This window comes from Helicoverpa armigera, chromosome 2 (assembly GCF_030705265.1).
Source record: "Helicoverpa armigera isolate CAAS_96S chromosome 2, ASM3070526v1, whole genome shotgun sequence".
In the NCBI taxonomy this organism is placed as follows: Eukaryota; Metazoa; Arthropoda; class Insecta; order Lepidoptera; family Noctuidae; genus Helicoverpa; species Helicoverpa armigera.
Genome location: NC_087121.1, coordinates 6,652,125 through 6,672,043, shown reverse-complemented (window position 1 = coordinate 6,672,043; position 19,919 = coordinate 6,652,125). Strand labels below are relative to the sequence as shown.

The following is a 19,919-nucleotide window of genomic DNA, read 5'->3' as shown; positions in this document are numbered from 1 at the left end:
CATTAATCTTAAGCCCTAACCTATATACAAGTTGCCGTTACTTAACAGATTCCTATGTAATTATCTGCATATACGATAAGTACAAGTATCGTGTAGGTCGTGTATAAAGCTAAATAAAACAACTGCAATTCTATGCCAAACAAGTGGCGATTATATTTATTGGATCATTTACAAAAAATCACAATATCTTATAATACGCCTAAATTAACAAACAGATAGTTACAACCATTCACAACACCACTAAAGTGACCTAAACGCAACTTCAACATAGTGTTTTCAACGCGGGTAAAACCAATACTGCAACATTCTATCACTTCACACATTTAAAGCCAAAATCAAGTAAGGACTCAAACTGACGATGGATAAAACCTAGCTAAAGTACAACAAATATTAAAACACCAGGAAGGACTATTTTTAAATACAACTTTGTGCGACTTGAAAACATTGTCATCGACATTAAGGCCTTTGCCCATTAAGTCAACTTTGGCTTAGAAATGCCCTTAGCATTTGCCCATGTATGCCAACCAGATAGAAGAAGAGAAACCAGGTAAGGGGTGACTAGTGAAGTCAAGGCACGGGTTCGTCGTCGCCGCGGTGACCGGCCGTCACCAGGCTGTCATCACTCGCGTAACGTTTAAGCGCTGAGGCACTTGCTTGACTGAAATCAAAAGGTAAATTAAAGTCCAGGCTAGCTTTCACTTGAATGAAGGTAAGTATTTAGTAGTATTGTAACAGCAGTAGCTGATTTAAGCTGATATCCAATAGAACGAATCAAAGGAAAGAAGAGCGGAGATGCCATAGACCATAAGGCAGGTAGTTCAGGAGTCTTCTTTTAGGCCAAGTAACGGTAACAAAAACGGTCAGTTACTATTAAACTAACGAGGCGTAGGAGATTCTTGGAGGAGGCGTATGGATCTGTCAAAGCTTGGTCTAGATTGATTGGTTTTAAAAATAGGGCGGGTGCAAGGGAGGAGCTAGTAACGTTTCTTTTCCCCCATACACCCGCATTTTGGCGACACTACATCTTTACAGATTTTGCGTTATTACACCTCCGCTGGTCATGGGTATTACCTATACTAAGCTAGAATGTTACCTGTATCTGGTCCTGGGCCTTGGGGTGGGCGCGAGGCGCGGCAGGCGGTAGTCGTAGGCGAGCGTGCCGCCCGAGCCCGAGCTCGAGCCGCGCCCCGACCCGCTCGAGCTCTCCGACCACGTCAGCTCAGACATGCTGGGACAATAAGCATACTAGTCGTTATTAGTTCTTACAGTACTAATATACACGTTGAAGTGACTAAAAAAAATAGGCTGGGCTGTTTAACACAAAAGCATTTCAAAGGTCTCAGCCGTGCAAAAATTCTGTAAAAAAAATCGTTTCAGTAGATTTCAGTAAACTGGGATTGGTAGAATGGAGGCTGTTACTGAGTTATTTTCCTTTTTTTTATTGAAAAATCGTACCGTAGACCTGCTACAGAAAACTAAATATAAAAAGCTAGTACCTGGTAGAAATAGGCGGCAAGCGGTAGGGAGGCGTGTAAATGTCGTTGCTCTCTGTGTACGTGGATGCGTGGATCTCTTGTTGGTATAACTCGTACAGTTGAGCTAGCTCGGGGGGAACGCCGACGCCTACGTCTAATGGAGGAACAATACAGTTTATAGCATGATAAATAAAAACGTATGTTGAAAGTTACTGGTCCCCCCATGCCCCAGCATAGCTACCGCCGTGTGAACTATACGGGGTCCCCTAACAATTAATATTTCCCAAATTACCTAAATGCTTCGATTGGGGTAGGAACACCTATCAGACCTGTAAGGTAATACTGTTCATAAAGACAGAAGCTTCTTCGAACTTTATCAGTTTGCCGAAAAAAGGTAAGGAGAGTGATAATTATTATGTCGAATAATGTTTTTTATGGGGACGCCAATAGCTTTAATAAGACTATAGCGAACCTTGCAGCGCTCTCCTCTGGCGGGTGATGATCTCGTCGGACAGGCGGCGCTGCGCGTCGCGGCGCTGCAGCGCGAGGTCGCGGCGCCGCAGCTCGTGCGCCCGCGCCGCGCGCTCGCCCTGCAGCGCCAGCTTGTCGGCCTCCAGCTCGTGCACGCGGCACACCAGCGCCAGCACCTCGCGCTCCGGCCCGCTGCTGATGGTCGCTGGTAACTCCTGGAATTATACAAGCAATTATTAACTCTAAGTATACATATGGTTGAAAAGGAGTCGAGCAAAGAGGATTCAGTGGAGAACGCAACTCATTTGAAGTCCCTACGAGGAGCAATCGTGTGTACGTTCAAGCAAAAGGTGACTTGAGCAAAAGATGAAAGAAGAAGAAGTCCAAAACCAATGAGTCACTATCTACCCGGGTCCAATATTCTATCTATCTGTGGTTTTGCTTAGATATGCATTTGACATTATCTACTTTTGGGGGCTAATGTCAAAAATCTATCTCTAGTAAGCAAAGCCATATAATATTGGGAACAGCTGTAATTGATTGCTAAGCTTTTAAGTTAACGGTATGCTGGCAATAATAAATTAGAAAAACCTGTTCCAACTGCGCCCCTCTCAGGCGCACTTGCTCCAGTTGTCTCTCGACGCGTTCCCTCTCGGTTCGCGCGGACTCCTGCTCGCGCTCCACGGCGGCGAGCTCGGCCCACGCCTGCTCCACCGCCACCTCGGCCTCGGCCCGCTCGCTGCTGCTGGAGGACAACCCTGTACCGCCCCTGGGTATAACAATTTGGGGCTTAAACATGACCCTTTTTGGGACCAGGGGCAAAAGCAAACCCATCAGCGAGACCAAACGTCCTACATTTTCCCAAATGTAGGTGTATCGTCATTGCAGTAAAGTGTTCATAGTTTTGATCATTTACACAAACTAGGTTTAACGTTATCTCAATATTGATAGATACGAGTATCATAGAAAGTGAATATTGGCCTGTTCGCAGTAAAACGGTTGATACGTGTGCGATTCACTTGGTAGATATAGTGCGGGAATTACCTAAAGCAGTTGAGTTTGCGGCTGATTTGAAGGTCGTTGTCTTTGCATAGGAAACATGTCCCAGATAAACATATTTTATTATGTAGGTATCTTAAAAATAATACAAGTAGGTGACATAATGGGCAGTCTCATCGCTAAGAGCGATCTCTTATAATCAATCTTAGAGACTAATCTTTGTGTCTCGGTAATGTAATGTACCTACCTGTAACTCTGCTGTGTACTGAGTCTGGAGCCAGGAATGTTGATAGGTTTGTAAAGGCGGTTAAACCTCGCCTCCCAATGAGATATCGCGGCGTGTTGTCTCTCGGCGTCTAACGCTAGCCCCAGTAGGTGACTGTCCAACTCCATCAGCCGTCTCCGCAGTCGCATCTGTTGCTTGAATGTAGACACGATGGCTTCGCGTAAAGACTTCAAATGAGCTGCGTTCTCCGCTGCATCCTCTTTGCTCACCTCCTCTTCAACCATTTGGAACTCCTTTGGTTTACTGTATCATGAAACAGTAGGTACATTACTATTGAGAATAAAAAAAATATTTTAAAGAACGTTAACCTGATATGCTTTTGCAAAAATGTGCATCGGACATTTTCTAGAAAAAGATAAAATTATCGAGAAGTATGTTGACCGAGCACACTTCGTCTTAATTCGGATTTAACACACTACGTCATTGAGCAAAAAACCTACATTGTTCTATCGTCCTTCATCTTGAGTTTCAGTCGAGCGATTTCCTCGCGCAGTTCGTTGATGACTGTCCGATATTGTGAAAGAGGCATCGGAGTTTCGACCAATTCTCGTTCCACCTGAAGTGTAAAACGTTCCCCAATTAAAATTAGTAAAAAGTTGTCTGGTTGCCCATAAACAAAAACAACCGATTTATTTTAAGTTCCTTATTTTAATTACCTATGTATAAAAACTGCCTTTAACTTAGATTTTTGTTAAGGAAACCAGGAACGCTCTAATGTAAACATAATTTAAACAATAACATAACATATTTGATCTTGAAAGCACATAAAGAGTACACATAAATGTATAAAAATCGATATGCCATTAAAAATCGCTTAAGAAACAAGTGACTACATTTTTAAAGAGGTTCCTATGTGAGCCAACCTTGTTGGTGATGGAAGAGGCTTTTTGCGCGTAATGCAAGGTGGATCGCGTAGTGTCGCGGTGTGCAGCGCCGGGAGCCACGTGCGCCACCATGGCGGTGCGGCAGCGCCCCCCCAGCACCTCGCGCAGCAGTCGGGTCAGCTTCGAGTCGCGGTAGTTCACGTACCTGCGACATTTGGAGTATCGAAGACTAAGAAAACTGTTCAACTGATTTCGGTTGTTTCTACAAACAACCGAAAGATGGATGGATCTTAATTTACGGCCGCATGAATTAAGACTGTCGACTTATTGGACGACCTCCATACCATTTTTACCATACTATTTTTAATAAGAGTAACTATGGAGATACTCGCCCGTTCTTCCATAGGAAGCTACTTTTGGAATGAGCAACTAGAATCAAACTATTTACGACGTTCATAAGTGCTTGTAAAGGCCTAAATGAAATAAATGATCTGACTATTTGACTTTCTAAACCTTTGCCATTACTATATAGGAATCGATACCTTCATCACAGATATTGAACGATGTCGAATTACAAAGGATTTCATAAATTCCATATTATTTACTTGTAACGCATAGGTATTATCAAGCCTTTAAATTAAACAATCATCAAACAGGTGACAAGCGCTTAGTTGCAATGACAATAATAAAAGGCGCTTCACCTACTCAACGTAAAATACCTAACAGCAGGTACCATAAAATGACCTGAGAATCAAGCGAGTACACCAGCAACTAAACTGTTCACCGGATAGTTACCTCGCTCCTCCAGAAAGAGCCATGATGCAATTTCCAAGCGCTAGCAAAGATCGGTTGATATGAGCTCCCTCTAGGCGTCGCGAGCGCAGCCCGGCGCGCTCAGACCCCGCCAAGTCAATGAGGAACAAACGCCCGCGTTGCGTACCTTTCTCTACTTGTTGACTTACTGTTACACTGTAAAGGATATCAGCATTAATAATGTAAACATGTGCAGTCCAACAATCTAAAATTTCAGAAAACAAAGATCCGGAATTTTACACAAGGAAATCGATCAAAAGGGATAAGAAACCCATATCTATCAACAAAACCGAAAAGAATTATCTTTCATCTTCAGAATGAATGATACCTTAAGAGAGCATGTCCTCTGGAAGAGTGTTGGTTTGCATGTGTAGGTTCTGCAGTACGAGATCTGTCCCCCCTAGCCAGCAGCTCTGCTACATGAGCAGCACTGTTGGCTTTCAGTTCACTAAGTCCTGCCACCACGGGAGCCCCACTGCCACCTTCGTCTCGAAGCTCCAGGGGTCCCGCACTCGGGTTCAGCAAGTCCCGAATTACCTCGTTGTATATTTCGATGTACGACATTTTTACCTGTAACATACGATTTGAAGTAAACCGAAACATTCAAAATACGCCTTTTTGAACAAGTAATACGGAGTCTCATCAACATTGGCCTGTGGATCTGAATAATATTTGGTACCTAAGTGTGACTTTTCCAGTTGTCAATTAAAAAACATCAAGCCAATTATTTTCAACTGCTATCATAATTACTGGTAAAGTGACAAAATACTGGTTATGCTAAATTAATGAGTACAAACAAAACGGCTATGGGAGTAAGTCATTATCATAATGATCGCTTTGGGTGCGCTGTGAAGGTTCTGAAAGGGCAGGTACAGCCCTCCTGTCAAAATAAAGACTAAATAATGAAGCTAATGATAAATGTTATTTGACGAAATTATTCCACGACTTGTACATACTACTACATGTACTAGTATGTACATACTACGTATTTACTTATACTTTCCAATTTCAAATATATTCGGCCTTAATCGACTGTTGACCGAAGACATTCGATTCTACATTTCTTTCATTGAAACAGTAAAGGCCGGTTTACACTTTGCGAAGTGTGAAGTGATAAGTGATAAGCGTTAACTTTACGCGATAAGTCTCAAGTGTTAAGTAGTCTTTTCCATCCCCGTTTACACAGTGTTTAGGAAGAAGCTCATAGTGGTACCGTGCGTTGTGCATAGTGTCTCTAGAAATGGAAGATGAACAGCGCCTAATATTGAGACAAATAATTAAGGAGATTGTATCTGTTGTGGTATCTGATATAGAAAATGAACTCAATTTTGAAATCGGGAATTCCCATCGCTTCACTCAGTTTCAATAGGGCCGCATCTCTCAACTGTTTGTTTTTAAATTCTGCGCACTTAACATTGTATAGGCATTCAAACTTTATGTATTCTTGTACGAATTATAAAGTATGTTGTTCCGTCCACTTCATTTTCGCTTTGAACTTGACACTGCGCACTTAACACACACGTATTTACACACTGATTAGTACAGGCAAATTGCGAGAGAGGGTAGTAGAAAAGTTGAGAGGGGGTAGTCACTTAACAACAAAAATAGACCTTGATTCTATTCACTCGCACTAATCAATAAGTACTAATATCACGTATCACTTAACACTAATCACTTTACGCTTCCGTTCACACCTTGATTACTAAACACCTGCACTAATCACCTGCAGTGTTAACTTAACAAAGTGTAAACCGGGCATAATAGCCGCTAAACTGTTTACTTCTCGCACATGTCAAACAGCCATGACCATTAAGGGATCGTTAGTCCACAGTGGAATGTACCAACACACCCTATTGATTGCACGCTTCGATATACGGCAAACATCCATTTCGGTCTTTATGAATATCAAATATCTAAATGTACACAGAGTACGCAAACAACATTTCCGACCATCATTCACGATAAAATCGATAAGAAATAGTAAGTCAAATGTACAATTCATAAATAAATAATTTCAAATTGCGAGTTAGGTACTTTTTTTCTGTTTTCACTGGTAACTATTTGTCATTGTCAGGCAACCTTTCTGAATGCGGCCTTATTATGAGAGAAAGAGAAACTTTTCAAAGACCTAGCCAGCTATAGTAGAGTATTTTTAAGTGGGTTAATGGCCTAACAAATATTTATACTAATTGATAAATGCTCCCCTTAAATAATTTGCCACTAAGTATTACCCAATTTATATAATCTTTACGCCAAAAAAATGGAGTCTGCATTTTTTGTAACCATTTATACAATGCTACGAAAAGGGGCTACGAATCATAGAAGAAAGTGATCACGCTACGAATGCTACGACATCCAGCTACGCGTACTACGACAGGTCTACGTACTACGACACGGGTCTGATTCCTGCGCGGAAAGATTAGAGTTGGATATTTAATAATTTTAAAGTATTCATTTTGTGTTTACTCAATATAAGTTACATTTTACAATTGTGTACATACTTTATAGGTATACATAGACTCTTTCATAAAATAAGTATAATCTTTAAAATATATATAATACATTTTTTCTTATTAAAAGTATTTTTTTTGTACTATGTACATAAGTATTTTGTGTAATACATTTTTCGTTTCTACGCTAGCGCCCATTCCTTTCACTGGGTTAATTATATTCACTGGTATATGTATGTACAGGTTACGTAGTGCAAGAGTGGTGTTATAACAACAAGAACTCTAAATATTGCACCGTTTTACGATTGTAGCTAAATGCAGTCGGCAGTACTATAAAATAACTGAAACCTGATGACGAGCTGATGTATTTGAACTGAAAATAAGATCATGATTTCATATCCACGATTACTACAGTGCATTTCAATCAATAATTGACTAGTAGAGCGTGTATTCTAAGTGCTCGCCATATTATGAACTAACTATAGCTTATTACTGTACTCGCATTATCTAATTAACTTTTGCATTAGACCATGTTGTCACGACATTGTGACAATAAATGTGGATTGACGTCCACTTTTCACAAATAGTTATGCATATAGATGTGTTACTCCTTTATCCTAATAAATTGCAAAAAAGTCCCCAAGACTTTTTCTAATCTTTTTATAACAATGTTGTAAGAAGGCAAACCGCAAACCACAAATCCTTAAACTGTGTTTTTTACAACTGGAACACTACAGCAAACAGTCATGATCAATTCAAATAAACCTATGCATTTGTTTTATCCTCATTCATGAGTAAATTCTTACATATTTGCAAAACATGTGACTAAACTATGTATTTTACTCATTATATTTTTCTCAGATTAATTTGGTGACCCTCAGCTGACGTATACAAGTGAACGCTATCGAAATAAAAAAGTATTAAATAAAAACAAAAGAATTACTCATTCCAGTTCAGATGCTCGCCGTAAAAGACGAAGGAGTCGAGTTACGTTATAAATGGATTTGGCCACCAGTGCGCAAATCCACAATGCGCATCAAATAAACATTAATGCAGTGCAGTGTTATCAGATGCAATACACAAAGCGACTTAAACGTTTCACTAAAGCGCAACGGGCTCGATGCTCCACTTCCACTGTTTGTATTGTGAAGCTATTGGAGTTGTTGTTCGCCAGTTATCATAACACTAGATCGCGAAAGGCCTTCTAGAAAATTGTAATCTATTTCTAATATTTTCCATTGTTTAATTAAAACAGAAATAAATTTTTGTATTCAGTTGCACATTTATTCATTCAAACCTTGGAAACGTGTGGGAAAATTAACATGATTGTTGAATTTAGTAATGTGATTTTAATTTTATTGATATGGCCTTTTTCGTATCACTTATGCAAGCAACAAACGGCAAATTACCTTTATTACAACGAATGCCGCAAACAATAATTCTAAACCCTACTATGAAATGATGCATTAATTGAAACTTTCTGCCAAATCAATCATTATTAATAGGTACATTAATGCTATTAATGAAACAAGATTTCCGCTAACCAGCTCACTTAACTAGGTAAAGGCCACGCGGAGTCTGCAATGGCTTGTCCTAGAATGTCGCCCCACAAATAGCAAGCCTTATTAAAAACTGTGTTAATTGAGGTCAACCCCTAAGAAAAGGTTTAATGTAAAACGCTCGAATTTCGAATACGAAAATAATATGCAAATCATTATTTAACATTGTTGAATGAAGTTTGATAAGTACAATTATTACTCATGGTTGCGATAATACAAACAGTTGTATTCAACTGCACCTGTTTGTTACTCGTTACCTATGGTTATTATCACTGGCCACTGGTCACGCTCGCGTGCTTAGGTTAATAGAATAGCTCGTCTCACGATAACCTTGAATATTTTAGAACTACTTTCTTATACTGACATGTGACGAGTGACGTAGGTAAGCTAATTTCATGGCCCGCGAACGAACTTGACTTGCCTCGACATCTCTGTATAAGATAGAAGGGGGGCCGCACATAAATAGATCGACGGCATTAATATGGTATCACGGTGGAAAACATAATGTACCTACTATACAGATTACTATTTGATTTATGAGGCATCGTCAACCGATGTTATCGTGGCGCTGTGTCATTGTTGTGAGTTTTTCTGATACTTTTCAGTGAATTTTCCTGATATTAAGACATTTGTAGTGAGATTCCCAACCATTTATTTATATGGCTTGATTGGAACGTAATGTAACTAGGTACTTAAAGTCTAGGGTGGCGTTTAGGTACACTTATAAAAAGAAGTTAAACTTCTTTGGCCATCGTTAATGTGTGTCGAAAGAACTGATTTCTGAGTAAATTATTTTCTATCAAATGGGTGTTAATGATGACACACACCTATGGTAATATGTGTAGGTACAAAGCATGTCAGTGTATTGAAGAAAGCCTCGTCATAGGTTAATGGTTGCCGCGGTGTCAATCACGCGAGTCGAGGCGCCACGCTTCACCGACAGTGACCTTGCGGCCGGTGGCCTACAGGGCTACTTCACACCACTAACGTATATTTGATGGATATTGTCATTTAGATGGAGCCCCCTCTATGCTACCTATCTGCTTATCTCCTGATTAATCCATAAGATACGACGTTCCTATGCCGCGTTTGTCTCAAGAGGCGACAGAGTTATTTCAGGGATTGTACAAGCGTTTAATGACGTACCTACGGGAACAGTTACTGTGTGAATTTGTATTCGGAATTGAAATTAGCTACAAGGAGATTGAATCTCGGAATAGAATCGGAGCGTTTCCAAAATGAGCGACATCGGTACAGTTCTACTTGTAGAACATGATCCACATTTCTTATAAGGAAGGATCATCACAACACCTACATAGATAGGTATACCTATTATTAATTGAGGAGGAAAATGGTTGAAGTTTCCCACAGGCTGTATAAAAAGATTAACTGTTTTTATTAAAAAACTAGCTTCTGCCCGCGACTTCGTACGCGGATCCTGTCCCTTATGCCAGCGACTACGGGGTCAGCAAAATCAAATATCTGAATAGTCGCAATAGACGTGACCATAGGGATAAAAGTAGTGATTCTAATTAGTCCGTATTTAAGTTGTGTGAGGCAAAAATATTACACGTATTATTACGTAAAAAAACATGAAATAGATGACAAAGTCGTGGTGACTTAGTGGAATTCGTGTTGGTTTAGTGGGTAGAGAACCAATCTCTCAAGTATGAGCGTGCGTCTTTGATTCCAGGTCTGGCAAGTGCCTGCCAATGCAAGTTTTCTAAGTTCGTATGTACTTTCTACGTATATTTTGGATACCAATGACCGTTATTTGGAGGGGATGTTAAACTGTAGGTTCCAACTGTCATTGAACATTCTTGGCAGTCGTTATGGGTAGTCAGAAGCCAGTAAGTCTTACCAAGGGGTGTTGGGTTGAGCGGGTAACCGGGTTGTGGAGGTCAGATAAGCAGTCGCTCCTTGTAAAACACTGGTACTCAGTTGCATCGTGACTGGATGTCGACCCTAACATAATTGGGACAAAGGCTCATGAGATATAAAGAAAGAAATTACATAATAACGACAATAATAATGAGATATAGGCACCGCAGGACATCTGAGGCTGATGACGGGGAGTAGCGACCCCGCGGGACTGAGTTCTCCAGGGAGTGTATACTGTCCCCCATCTCCGGCCGGTCAGAGTGAACCATGACGGGGGTAGGTCTCACGCCTCTGGCTTGGCTTGGCCGTCCAGAGTAGAGTCGCTAGAGCAGGATTAGTAGCCCTGCTCGGAGGGTAGGTGCCTCATGGTAAGCACAGGGAGCGCGTAATCTGCGTTTAAAGACCGCCGAGGTATCCTCACCCTTCAGCCGCTCATGTCCCTGCCCTCTTGTTGCTATTCAGTGACTGGTTCCCGGGGGCCCAATAAGTGAGGTGGCGAGTCTCCACCTGCCGTTTTTACATGTACCTAATACATTGTCATCCACTAACATCCCATCACAATAGCCCAAGTAGTTTTCGTCCATAGTTAGCAATAGTTTAGCACAGAACCGGGGATTGTCTTTTTTTAACGACGTCCACCGGGGATTGTCCTTGGGTTCATTTCTATAGTGTATAAAGGGATAATCGTCGGTTTTGTGTCACCATTTCATTAAAGTTGTCTCAAAAGGGCTTCAGCGTGTTGGCTTCGGCCCCACGTTTGCTAAAACGTCATATCTTCATATGCTTCATATAGTCTAGCAGGGCTCCTGGAGTTCCACATAAGGTATTTTACATCTTCAATTTTTATAAGTCAACAGAGAATGCTTATCAGATTGAACAACTTTTGCTAAAACGTCATACCTCTATATGCTATAGTCTATCTGGGCCCCTGGAGTTCCACATCAGGTGTTTTAGATCTTCAATTTGTATAAGTCAATAGAAAGTGCTTATCAAATTGAACAACTTTTGCTAAAACGTCATACCTGTATATGGTACAGAGAAGCTGGGCTCTTGGGGTTCCACATCAGGTGTTCCAGATCTTAAAATTTATTATCTCAGCTGAAAATGCTCATCAAATGAAACAATTTTTGCCATGACACCATATTTGTATCTCTTATAGTTTTATTGGTCTGTTGGAGTTCTGCACCAGGTCTTCAAGTTTCGAAGATAAATTATAGCCTATATGTTGACCAGGCTTAATACTGATACAACAAAGAAAAAATCATTGAAATCCGTCCAGTAGTTCCGAAGATTAGCGTGTACAAACAAACAGACATACAGACATACAGATATACAGACATACAGACATACAGACAAACAGACAGAATTTTTTTTTTGGATTTGTGCTCCATTACTGATTCTAAACCCCACCCAATTATTATTTTTTTAATATATTCAATGTACAGACACAGTTTTTTTACAGATTTATTATATGTATAGATAATAATTGATTTTGTTATTACATACTTTACGACTCTTTCAATGAAAAGCAAGCAGGAAGAAAAGAAAATATTTTAATAAAAATATGAATAAATCAACTTCACTTTAACGGTTTGCTTATTAGGGTACTGAACAAGCTCATCAATCTAATGGATAGCACATACCACTCGGATCTTGACTCCGAGGTCAATCGAAGAACAGATAGGTAACTTACTGGAAAATTCCAAGTGTCTTTGAAAAATTATTTGAATTTGAGTTTTATCAAAGAACTTGTGCCACTATTATTACAGGTAATTACAATAAATTATGTATGTAACATACCCTTCACCTTAACCTAGCAAAATATTATGTTGCATGGTAAATAGTACCTACGTGATACAAGTGCTGTTGGTTACCTGAGAAATTGAGTGCAGTGGTTTAACTAACTGGGTTTGAAAGCACGTTTGAAGACCTTTTCCTTGTCATTGCCATGTTCAACAACAATATTTTGTATGTTGATAGATCGAATTGATAATTTCTGTCAGAGTGTAATTTTTATGAGAATTTAGTTGCCTTCTCTGTATGAGAAGAAGCCTGTGCCCTGCAGTGATATAATAAAAAAGGCTATTAACAACGAAGAGTATATACAAAATACCAAACAAAGGAATAAAAAAATCTATCAAACTATGGATTTCATGGCTCGTGCAATTTCAGCGGGGTTCGTAAATATGCATGAAAAACAGTAAAGAACTTCCGTTTGGTCAAGGTCGCCAGCGTCGACTTGCGGTCAGCCCCCCCCACATTTACATATTGCCCACCTACCCACAGTACCCACCCTATCGACTAATCTCACACTTACCGACTTCTATAAGGTAAGGTGAACAGAGTGAACGAATGTTCGACCTCTACGAGAATTACTGAACTTGCTCGTTATCTTACTGATAGCTCATAGGTAAGTTGTTAATATCCGATAAAAGTTATATAAGATCAGTCATCTCTCTAGGTATGCAAAACACGGGTACGATGTCTAATGAATTATTATGAAGACGATACTTGAACCTTTTTATAACGTTGCTTCACTTCCAAAAATGAATTTTTGGATGCCGTATGTTTGTATATGTACCTACCCATGCCATCCTTTATATTTTTCTACCTCTCGTATTTTAGACGTCAGTTGGACGCAATATACTGAATTCAGGTCCATTTCAAAATGAAACATTCTAAGAGGAAACCTAACAGCTAGGTAGTAACTCAAATATTATTATACTTGCCAGCAGAGAGTGTTAATTAAATTAATCAAATGCCAATCATTGCATTTATTTGGCACTCGCGTACACGTGAATGTGCTCGAGTGTCAGCGTGACAAAGAACCGAAAGAACAAATTACACGAATAATGCCGCGATTATTTATTTTACACTGTATTCTAACTTTTCGATCCACATAATTTATAACGTGCTAAGTGCGTAACAATGTTAAAACAAGCTGGCACAATAATAAACATGCAGTTCCATGTTCGATGTGACTGAACAATATAAAGCAAGGTCTGAAACGTCACGCTATATGGTCCTACCACTGTAGGAATGCAGGTAACTAATTGGTTAACTAATCCTTTAATATACTTAACAAACAAGGTAAAATATTGATGACAAAATAATTTGAAGCAGACTTTTTCGTAGAAAGAAGGAATTCAGTTCTTCGTAGAATAGTGTTCGCCGATCTCTCATATATGGGTGACAATTATCTACGTTTGTCTACATGGTAAATAAACTATTATTTGCTCGACGATAAATCTTCAACAGTTTCGTACTTTTCTCTCGTCTTATATAACAAATATCGCAAAGAGTATGTAGTGCCAAGGTATAAACATAAATAACTCATGACAAATAGCATTCCTAGAGATTTCATAGTTTCATAGCACATAAGTACTGTTGACGTTATTGGTAATACCAGAGTCACACAATTTTGTTTGCACAGGCCAAGTCGTGAGTTTAGTTAAGATTTATAAATACCAAACAACTTACGACAACTGAAAAATATCATAACATTTTAATTAGCGAATTTAAGACATTCCTATAATCTCCAGTAGCTAAATTTCTTTTTCACTAAATATTATGTACCCAAATTACATCTACATATGCGATAGAGTTTATAAATCAAAAAAACATCTGATAGAACAATAGGTAAGATTGATTATCATTTTAATAACAAAGTAAAAGCATAAAAAAGTAACAAATGAAGCGGTAATAGAGATTCGGCCGACCCTGGGGACGCCGCTTCTATTTCACTAAAACCCACAATGATGGTGCGTTTCCAACTCAGGTCTGAAAGTGAATGAGACTATAATGATACGACTTTTCACGTAAGGCTTTTACGATAAATATCAGCGAAAGGCCGTGAAGTGTTATTGTAATGTAAGTATTCGTCGCTTCGTTTTACAACAAAAAAAAAACATTCTTATAAGTAGGTAGGTATTGATATAAATTATGTGATAATTATGGTAATTTCGTAAAGAGACTTTATTTACCTCATGATAACCATTTTCCATTGCTTTTATCAAATGAATTTCCTTATTTGAGTAACCATATTTCGCTCTTCCTTTCACCTACAATACATAGATGGTAAATACATAGATGAACCATGACTTACCTCGTATGAGTCAGGCTGTTCACTCTCAGCGATGCTGGCGAAGAGATGACTCAGCGCGCGGGACATAAGGCCTGTCATGGTGTACGTTTTGCCAGCACCAGTGGCTCCATACGCGAACACAGCCCCCGCGAAACCTTTCAACGTGTCGCCCACCAGAGGAGCACAGACTGCGTCGTACACGTCTTCCTAGATCATAGATAAAGAGCAATAAGTATTTATCCAAAGAATAATATTAAAAAAAAAAAAACATTTTTACAAGGCTGTTTAGGCTAGACTTTCAACTTGCAAGCAAAGGGTTTGAAAAACAGAACCAAAATTCGACCATTGCTTTGTAGGTAAGAATTGCTTTTTTTTCGTTGAAATAAATAAATCGTATAAATCTAAGTTAATTTCAACGTGTTTCGTTGTAAAGTATTAGTCACCTATAGCTAGCAGGTAATAAAATCAGCAGAATCCGTAAAACAAGCAGTTTTGATATTTTATACAACAATTTATCAGTCTATCTTTACTGCAAAGCGGACATCGAACTCTATGTATTCACTGACATAGATAGAATCAATCAATAGGTGAAAATTAACATTGATGAAACTGAAACCCTTCTGAAACTAGATACTATGCTACAAAGTAAAACTGAACAGCGTTCTGCGAACACGCGGACGCTTGGTGTAGTTTGGCATTCTGCCATACATGTTGGATAGCGCCGAAGACGTACCTACTTATAGTTTCCTGTCAAGACTGCATACTGAATACGTCATATGATACGTGTTATAATATTACGTTCGGTGAAATGTTACGCACTTGTGTGCTCCCTTCGCCAAACACGCGGTCGTAAATGTAATGTTTGTCGTTGAGCCGTCGCTGACGCAGCACGTCCCGACGGCTGTCCGCCTCCTCTTCCAACACCAGCATCTGATAACACACATATCTGTTTGATAGGTGGTAAATGTGAAATATATATCAGATAACAATGTTCGCTTGATAACTAATGATCGATGAGATAACATATTCAATTAGGTGGTACTTTTACCTAAGCTACCGACAATCCTATCTGTCCTTATTAGCTGAAAGTAAAAAAGTGAATAGGCTTTCCGCCAAATTGTGTTTCACGCGGAACATTGATTCAATTAAGAATTCGCATGGGTAAATTAGGAGTTAGTAGATAAATCAAAACCATAGATGATATTTTAGCTATGCAAATCCATTAAAACACAAAAATATAAGGATATAAAATTTTCCATTCAGTATTAACGTAGCTTTATTACCTAGATTTATTACGGCTTATTTCATAGAAGGCGATATATAAATATTTATTATCATTGCCATAAGCCATGGTGGGGCTTTTTATGCAGCAGCCTAGGTTTTACCGTAATGAAAGGTGAATAATTTAGTGTTCGTGAAGTAACGAACGTAAATTCAGCATTTTATAATTAACTCAGCTGCTTGTATTGCGCCATTTTATGGAAATACTGGTAGGTTCTTATAGCCATAGCCACTCTACTGAACTTATACCATACAACACGCAACACCTAGATATGCTTGTGTTGGTTTGTAGGTACCTGCCTGCATAGATTTTTGTATCAGAAACCTAACTAATTTCATAGTTGGTTAAATACTTATTTAGTTATGATACTAAGCAATACGATGGGATTGATAGCAAATTGATTCAGCGAGATCAAGAATGGCGTGACATTCTATAAACACCGTCTATGTCATTGAAGTAAATGGTCTATTATCTGTGCTATTGTTTTGATTTAGGTGCAATTGTTTGACACCTGTGTTGATGCGTGATTGATGAGCGAGTATTCTAGTAAGTAATGCATGTAACCTTATCGCTGACCACGTGCACGATCCGGGGACCTTCATCTGCTCGCTGCGGCCGCACGCGCACCGCCACCTGTTGCATAGTACACCGTGCATCCAATATCATATTATTCCGAGCTATACACACTAAGAACACAGTTACAGTTACAGAAAAAAAGAGAAGCAAGAGGTTTTCATAGTATGGGCATGGAATGAGGAGGGATGACACGATGTAGGTAGATGGATGGAGAGGGAGAGGAACAGCTCAGAAAATATGGATGGATTGCTTGAAAGATGACTTAAATAAGTGTCAGTATGGCGAGTGGCATATACCTACGAATGGAAGTTCCCTACATGCTTCCCTAATGGAGAAGAATACACACAATCGGGTGATCACAATCGTGATCTCGGGACTGTAGTAGAAATCTTATCATTTTTAAACCTTTTGAATTTTAAATAAAAATTATCAGAAATGTACATTTAGGTTCATAATTTCGCCATTGCCTGCATTATTTACATCAATCTGTTAAATAAATAAAACCATGTAAACAAAAGGTAAGCTAGATCAGGCATTTAAAATACTGAAAGGTACCCAACTATCAGCAAAATAATATAAATTCTAGTTCGCAATAAAACACAATGTTCCCAGTGGGTTCCCATGCAGTTAGCAAGCACACGGGATACGTAGATTATATTAGCGCATCCTTTTTATTGTTTCGGGGCCAGACATATCTATTAATAGATAGACCTATGCAAATACGTTCAACACCTAAAATATGTAGTTGTGTAGGCACTACGGAGATATCTTGACGGAATAAGTTTTTTTTTTTTCAATAGACTTCATAAAGTTTAATGTATGTAATGAATACATTTATTAACAGAGGTATTTAGATATCTACTATTTGTTTTTTTTCTCGACAATTTGAATATTATACCATTTCTATCTAGCTATGTGATACTCTTATATCCATGCAAGTAAAGTCTATCCAATGTCACGACAGAGGTCATGATCATAGCTGATTACGGTTCACTTATCATTTTATATAAGCGATACATAACATTGATTGCAGCTCAGGGTAGATATGAACTTGTTACCATCCATCTACAATTGTGTTACCTACTTAGGAACTTGAAAAATTACCCAGGTCTGTGACCAGTTAGTGAACCTATTTAATAGATGCTAACTTAATTAACAATACACTACTCACAAAAAAGCTATTTACCTACATTTTGTTATTAGATACAGGACCTACATGCCCATACATTTCAGCAGCAATAGCCAAAGTATGCCAAAAATCTGCTTTATAAAACAAAGAAAGGGTCAAAATAAAACTTTTGATATGGCTCTAGAAGCGACGCTCTAGATTAGAGACTGCGGCGCGGGCGTCTGCAAGTCTGTTGGTGTGTTTATTTTGCATAAATATATTTGGGAGATTGGTACGTAGATAAAGAACGAATATAAAGTACAAAATTTGGACATCAGATCCTCAATAGACTAAGGTACCTACTATAATACCTAGGTAGTCATAAGTCACAATTGTCGGTACCTATGTTACGTAGGTACCGATAGTAAATAATAAGTGAATGTTCTATTTCGGGAATAACCAGTAAGTGGGCGTAATCAGTTTACAGGTTAATATAAGATCAATTTAGATCCTAATAAATGGTTAAAATGGAAGGTACTTATTTACAGAAGTCGGTAGGTTGGTATATCTACCTAAAAGTAGAATGTAAAAGTATAGGTGATTTGATTAGGTACCTATGTATTAGCGTTTTATTTATATTTTCTATATTATATTACCTGCACATACTTGCCTACCTGCTTAGCTTAATATTGTAAATGGTATGGTTTGCATACACTTAATATTTACCATCAACTTCTCTTCAGAAACCGTGCGGATGCTGCCATGTGATTTCTCAGAGGCCAGACTGCTCTGAGTCATGGCATCACTTCGTTGACCCCCACGCATCCAATCACAAAGACGTCCTGCACTGATAAGCCTAAATTATTTGCACTCGATAACTTTATTCAAAAATAAATTGCACCTAACAAATTAACATTAATAGTCATATAATAATAGTTTTTATATCAATATCTAGGAAGGAAGTAAACAATTAAGTAAAGGGTGTTCAAAGGGTGCGAAAACAAACGTTCTCCGCCCGCGTCGCTTCACGTGGACTGAACACTGGTCAAAATACAGCCTTCGCTTTGGGCGGTCGCTGGGGCAACAGCTAATCACCACAAATAAAAGTTTCATGCGCCGTCATGTATGCTGTTATTAATAAAAGCAACAACAAACTATCCTACGAATTGGGTATCTACCTATCTAACTAGACGACGTAGGTGCCTACTGAGCTAATAAATATTGCTAATAATATTTATTACATGTGCTCTCATACACACATACGAAGGAAGTATATAGAGGTAGGAAGTAATTTTACCCACCTTTCTTTGGTTTGCTGAGTTTCAAATATACGTAGGTACCTAAACCAGGCAATTGGGTAGTTGACTAGGTCAAAAATAAATCCTTAATCATATCTAGAGACTAAAAATAATGCCACTTTGGCCAATTTACACAATCTCCAATGCCTCCAATGGTCTAATGAACAAGCAAAGATCCTGTATCTTGCGAGGCTCTCGTTGGGCGACTGGAGCACGGGACTGTGTGGACTGGATATCGAGAAGAAGTTTCTGTCTCTGGAATCCGAGCTACCCTGCTACTAATGTAGATCAATAATAACTTTGTAGAAATGAGAACATCAAGCCTCATATTTTTTATGTTAATTTGAGTAAAATATTGAAAAAAAAAAATTCTATATTCGAATTTCCCGCTCCAGTCGGTTTGTAGGTGTATATTTTCATGACTGACATGTTATTAGGTTTTTAAATTTATGGTAGGGTGATGGTAGGGTTGCATCCTATAAATAAGTACCTACGTCGTAGAGTGCGACTGCTGCGCATGAGGTGACAGGTTCATTTCCGACGCTAGACTAAAGATGGTTAACTGGATTAACTGTTTCTCTGCTCGCGTTATTATTTCCTTGTCAAACCGTTGTCAAGTCAATTCATCGCGGAGTATGGGAGTCGGAACGCTTGCACACGTCAGGGAGCGTCGGCCCCTAATGCTGATACTCCGTTAATCATGATCATAGAAAACGTTGGTCTGCACCGATTTTTTCTTCATGTCTGATGAAGTACATTCTGCAGTCTCTGACTCTGCTCAAATTTATAGGGATAGATCTTTATCTAACGCTA

General features: G+C 38.9%; 1 protein-coding gene across 1 annotated transcript; it reads right to left on the bottom strand.

Annotated features, from left to right (window-relative positions):
* Window positions 1–128: 128 nt before the first annotated feature.
* On the bottom strand, window positions 129–18,838 carry LOC110376105 (kinesin-like protein KIF19). Its single transcript, XM_049843976.2, has 14 exons — window positions 18,535–18,838; window positions 16,689–16,757; window positions 15,662–15,772; window positions 14,864–15,049; window positions 5,197–5,438; window positions 4,851–5,024; window positions 4,095–4,260; window positions 3,672–3,787; window positions 3,193–3,474; window positions 2,538–2,715; window positions 1,948–2,161; window positions 1,497–1,629; window positions 1,094–1,228; window positions 129–658 (listed from the first exon to the last, which is right to left on the bottom strand). The coding sequence occupies exons 1-14, from the start codon at window positions 18,631–18,633 to the stop codon at window positions 568–570; spliced, it is 2,196 nt and encodes a 731-aa protein (XP_049699933.2). The 5' UTR covers window positions 18,634–18,838; the 3' UTR covers window positions 129–567.
* Window positions 18,839–19,919: the final 1,081 nt, after the last annotated feature.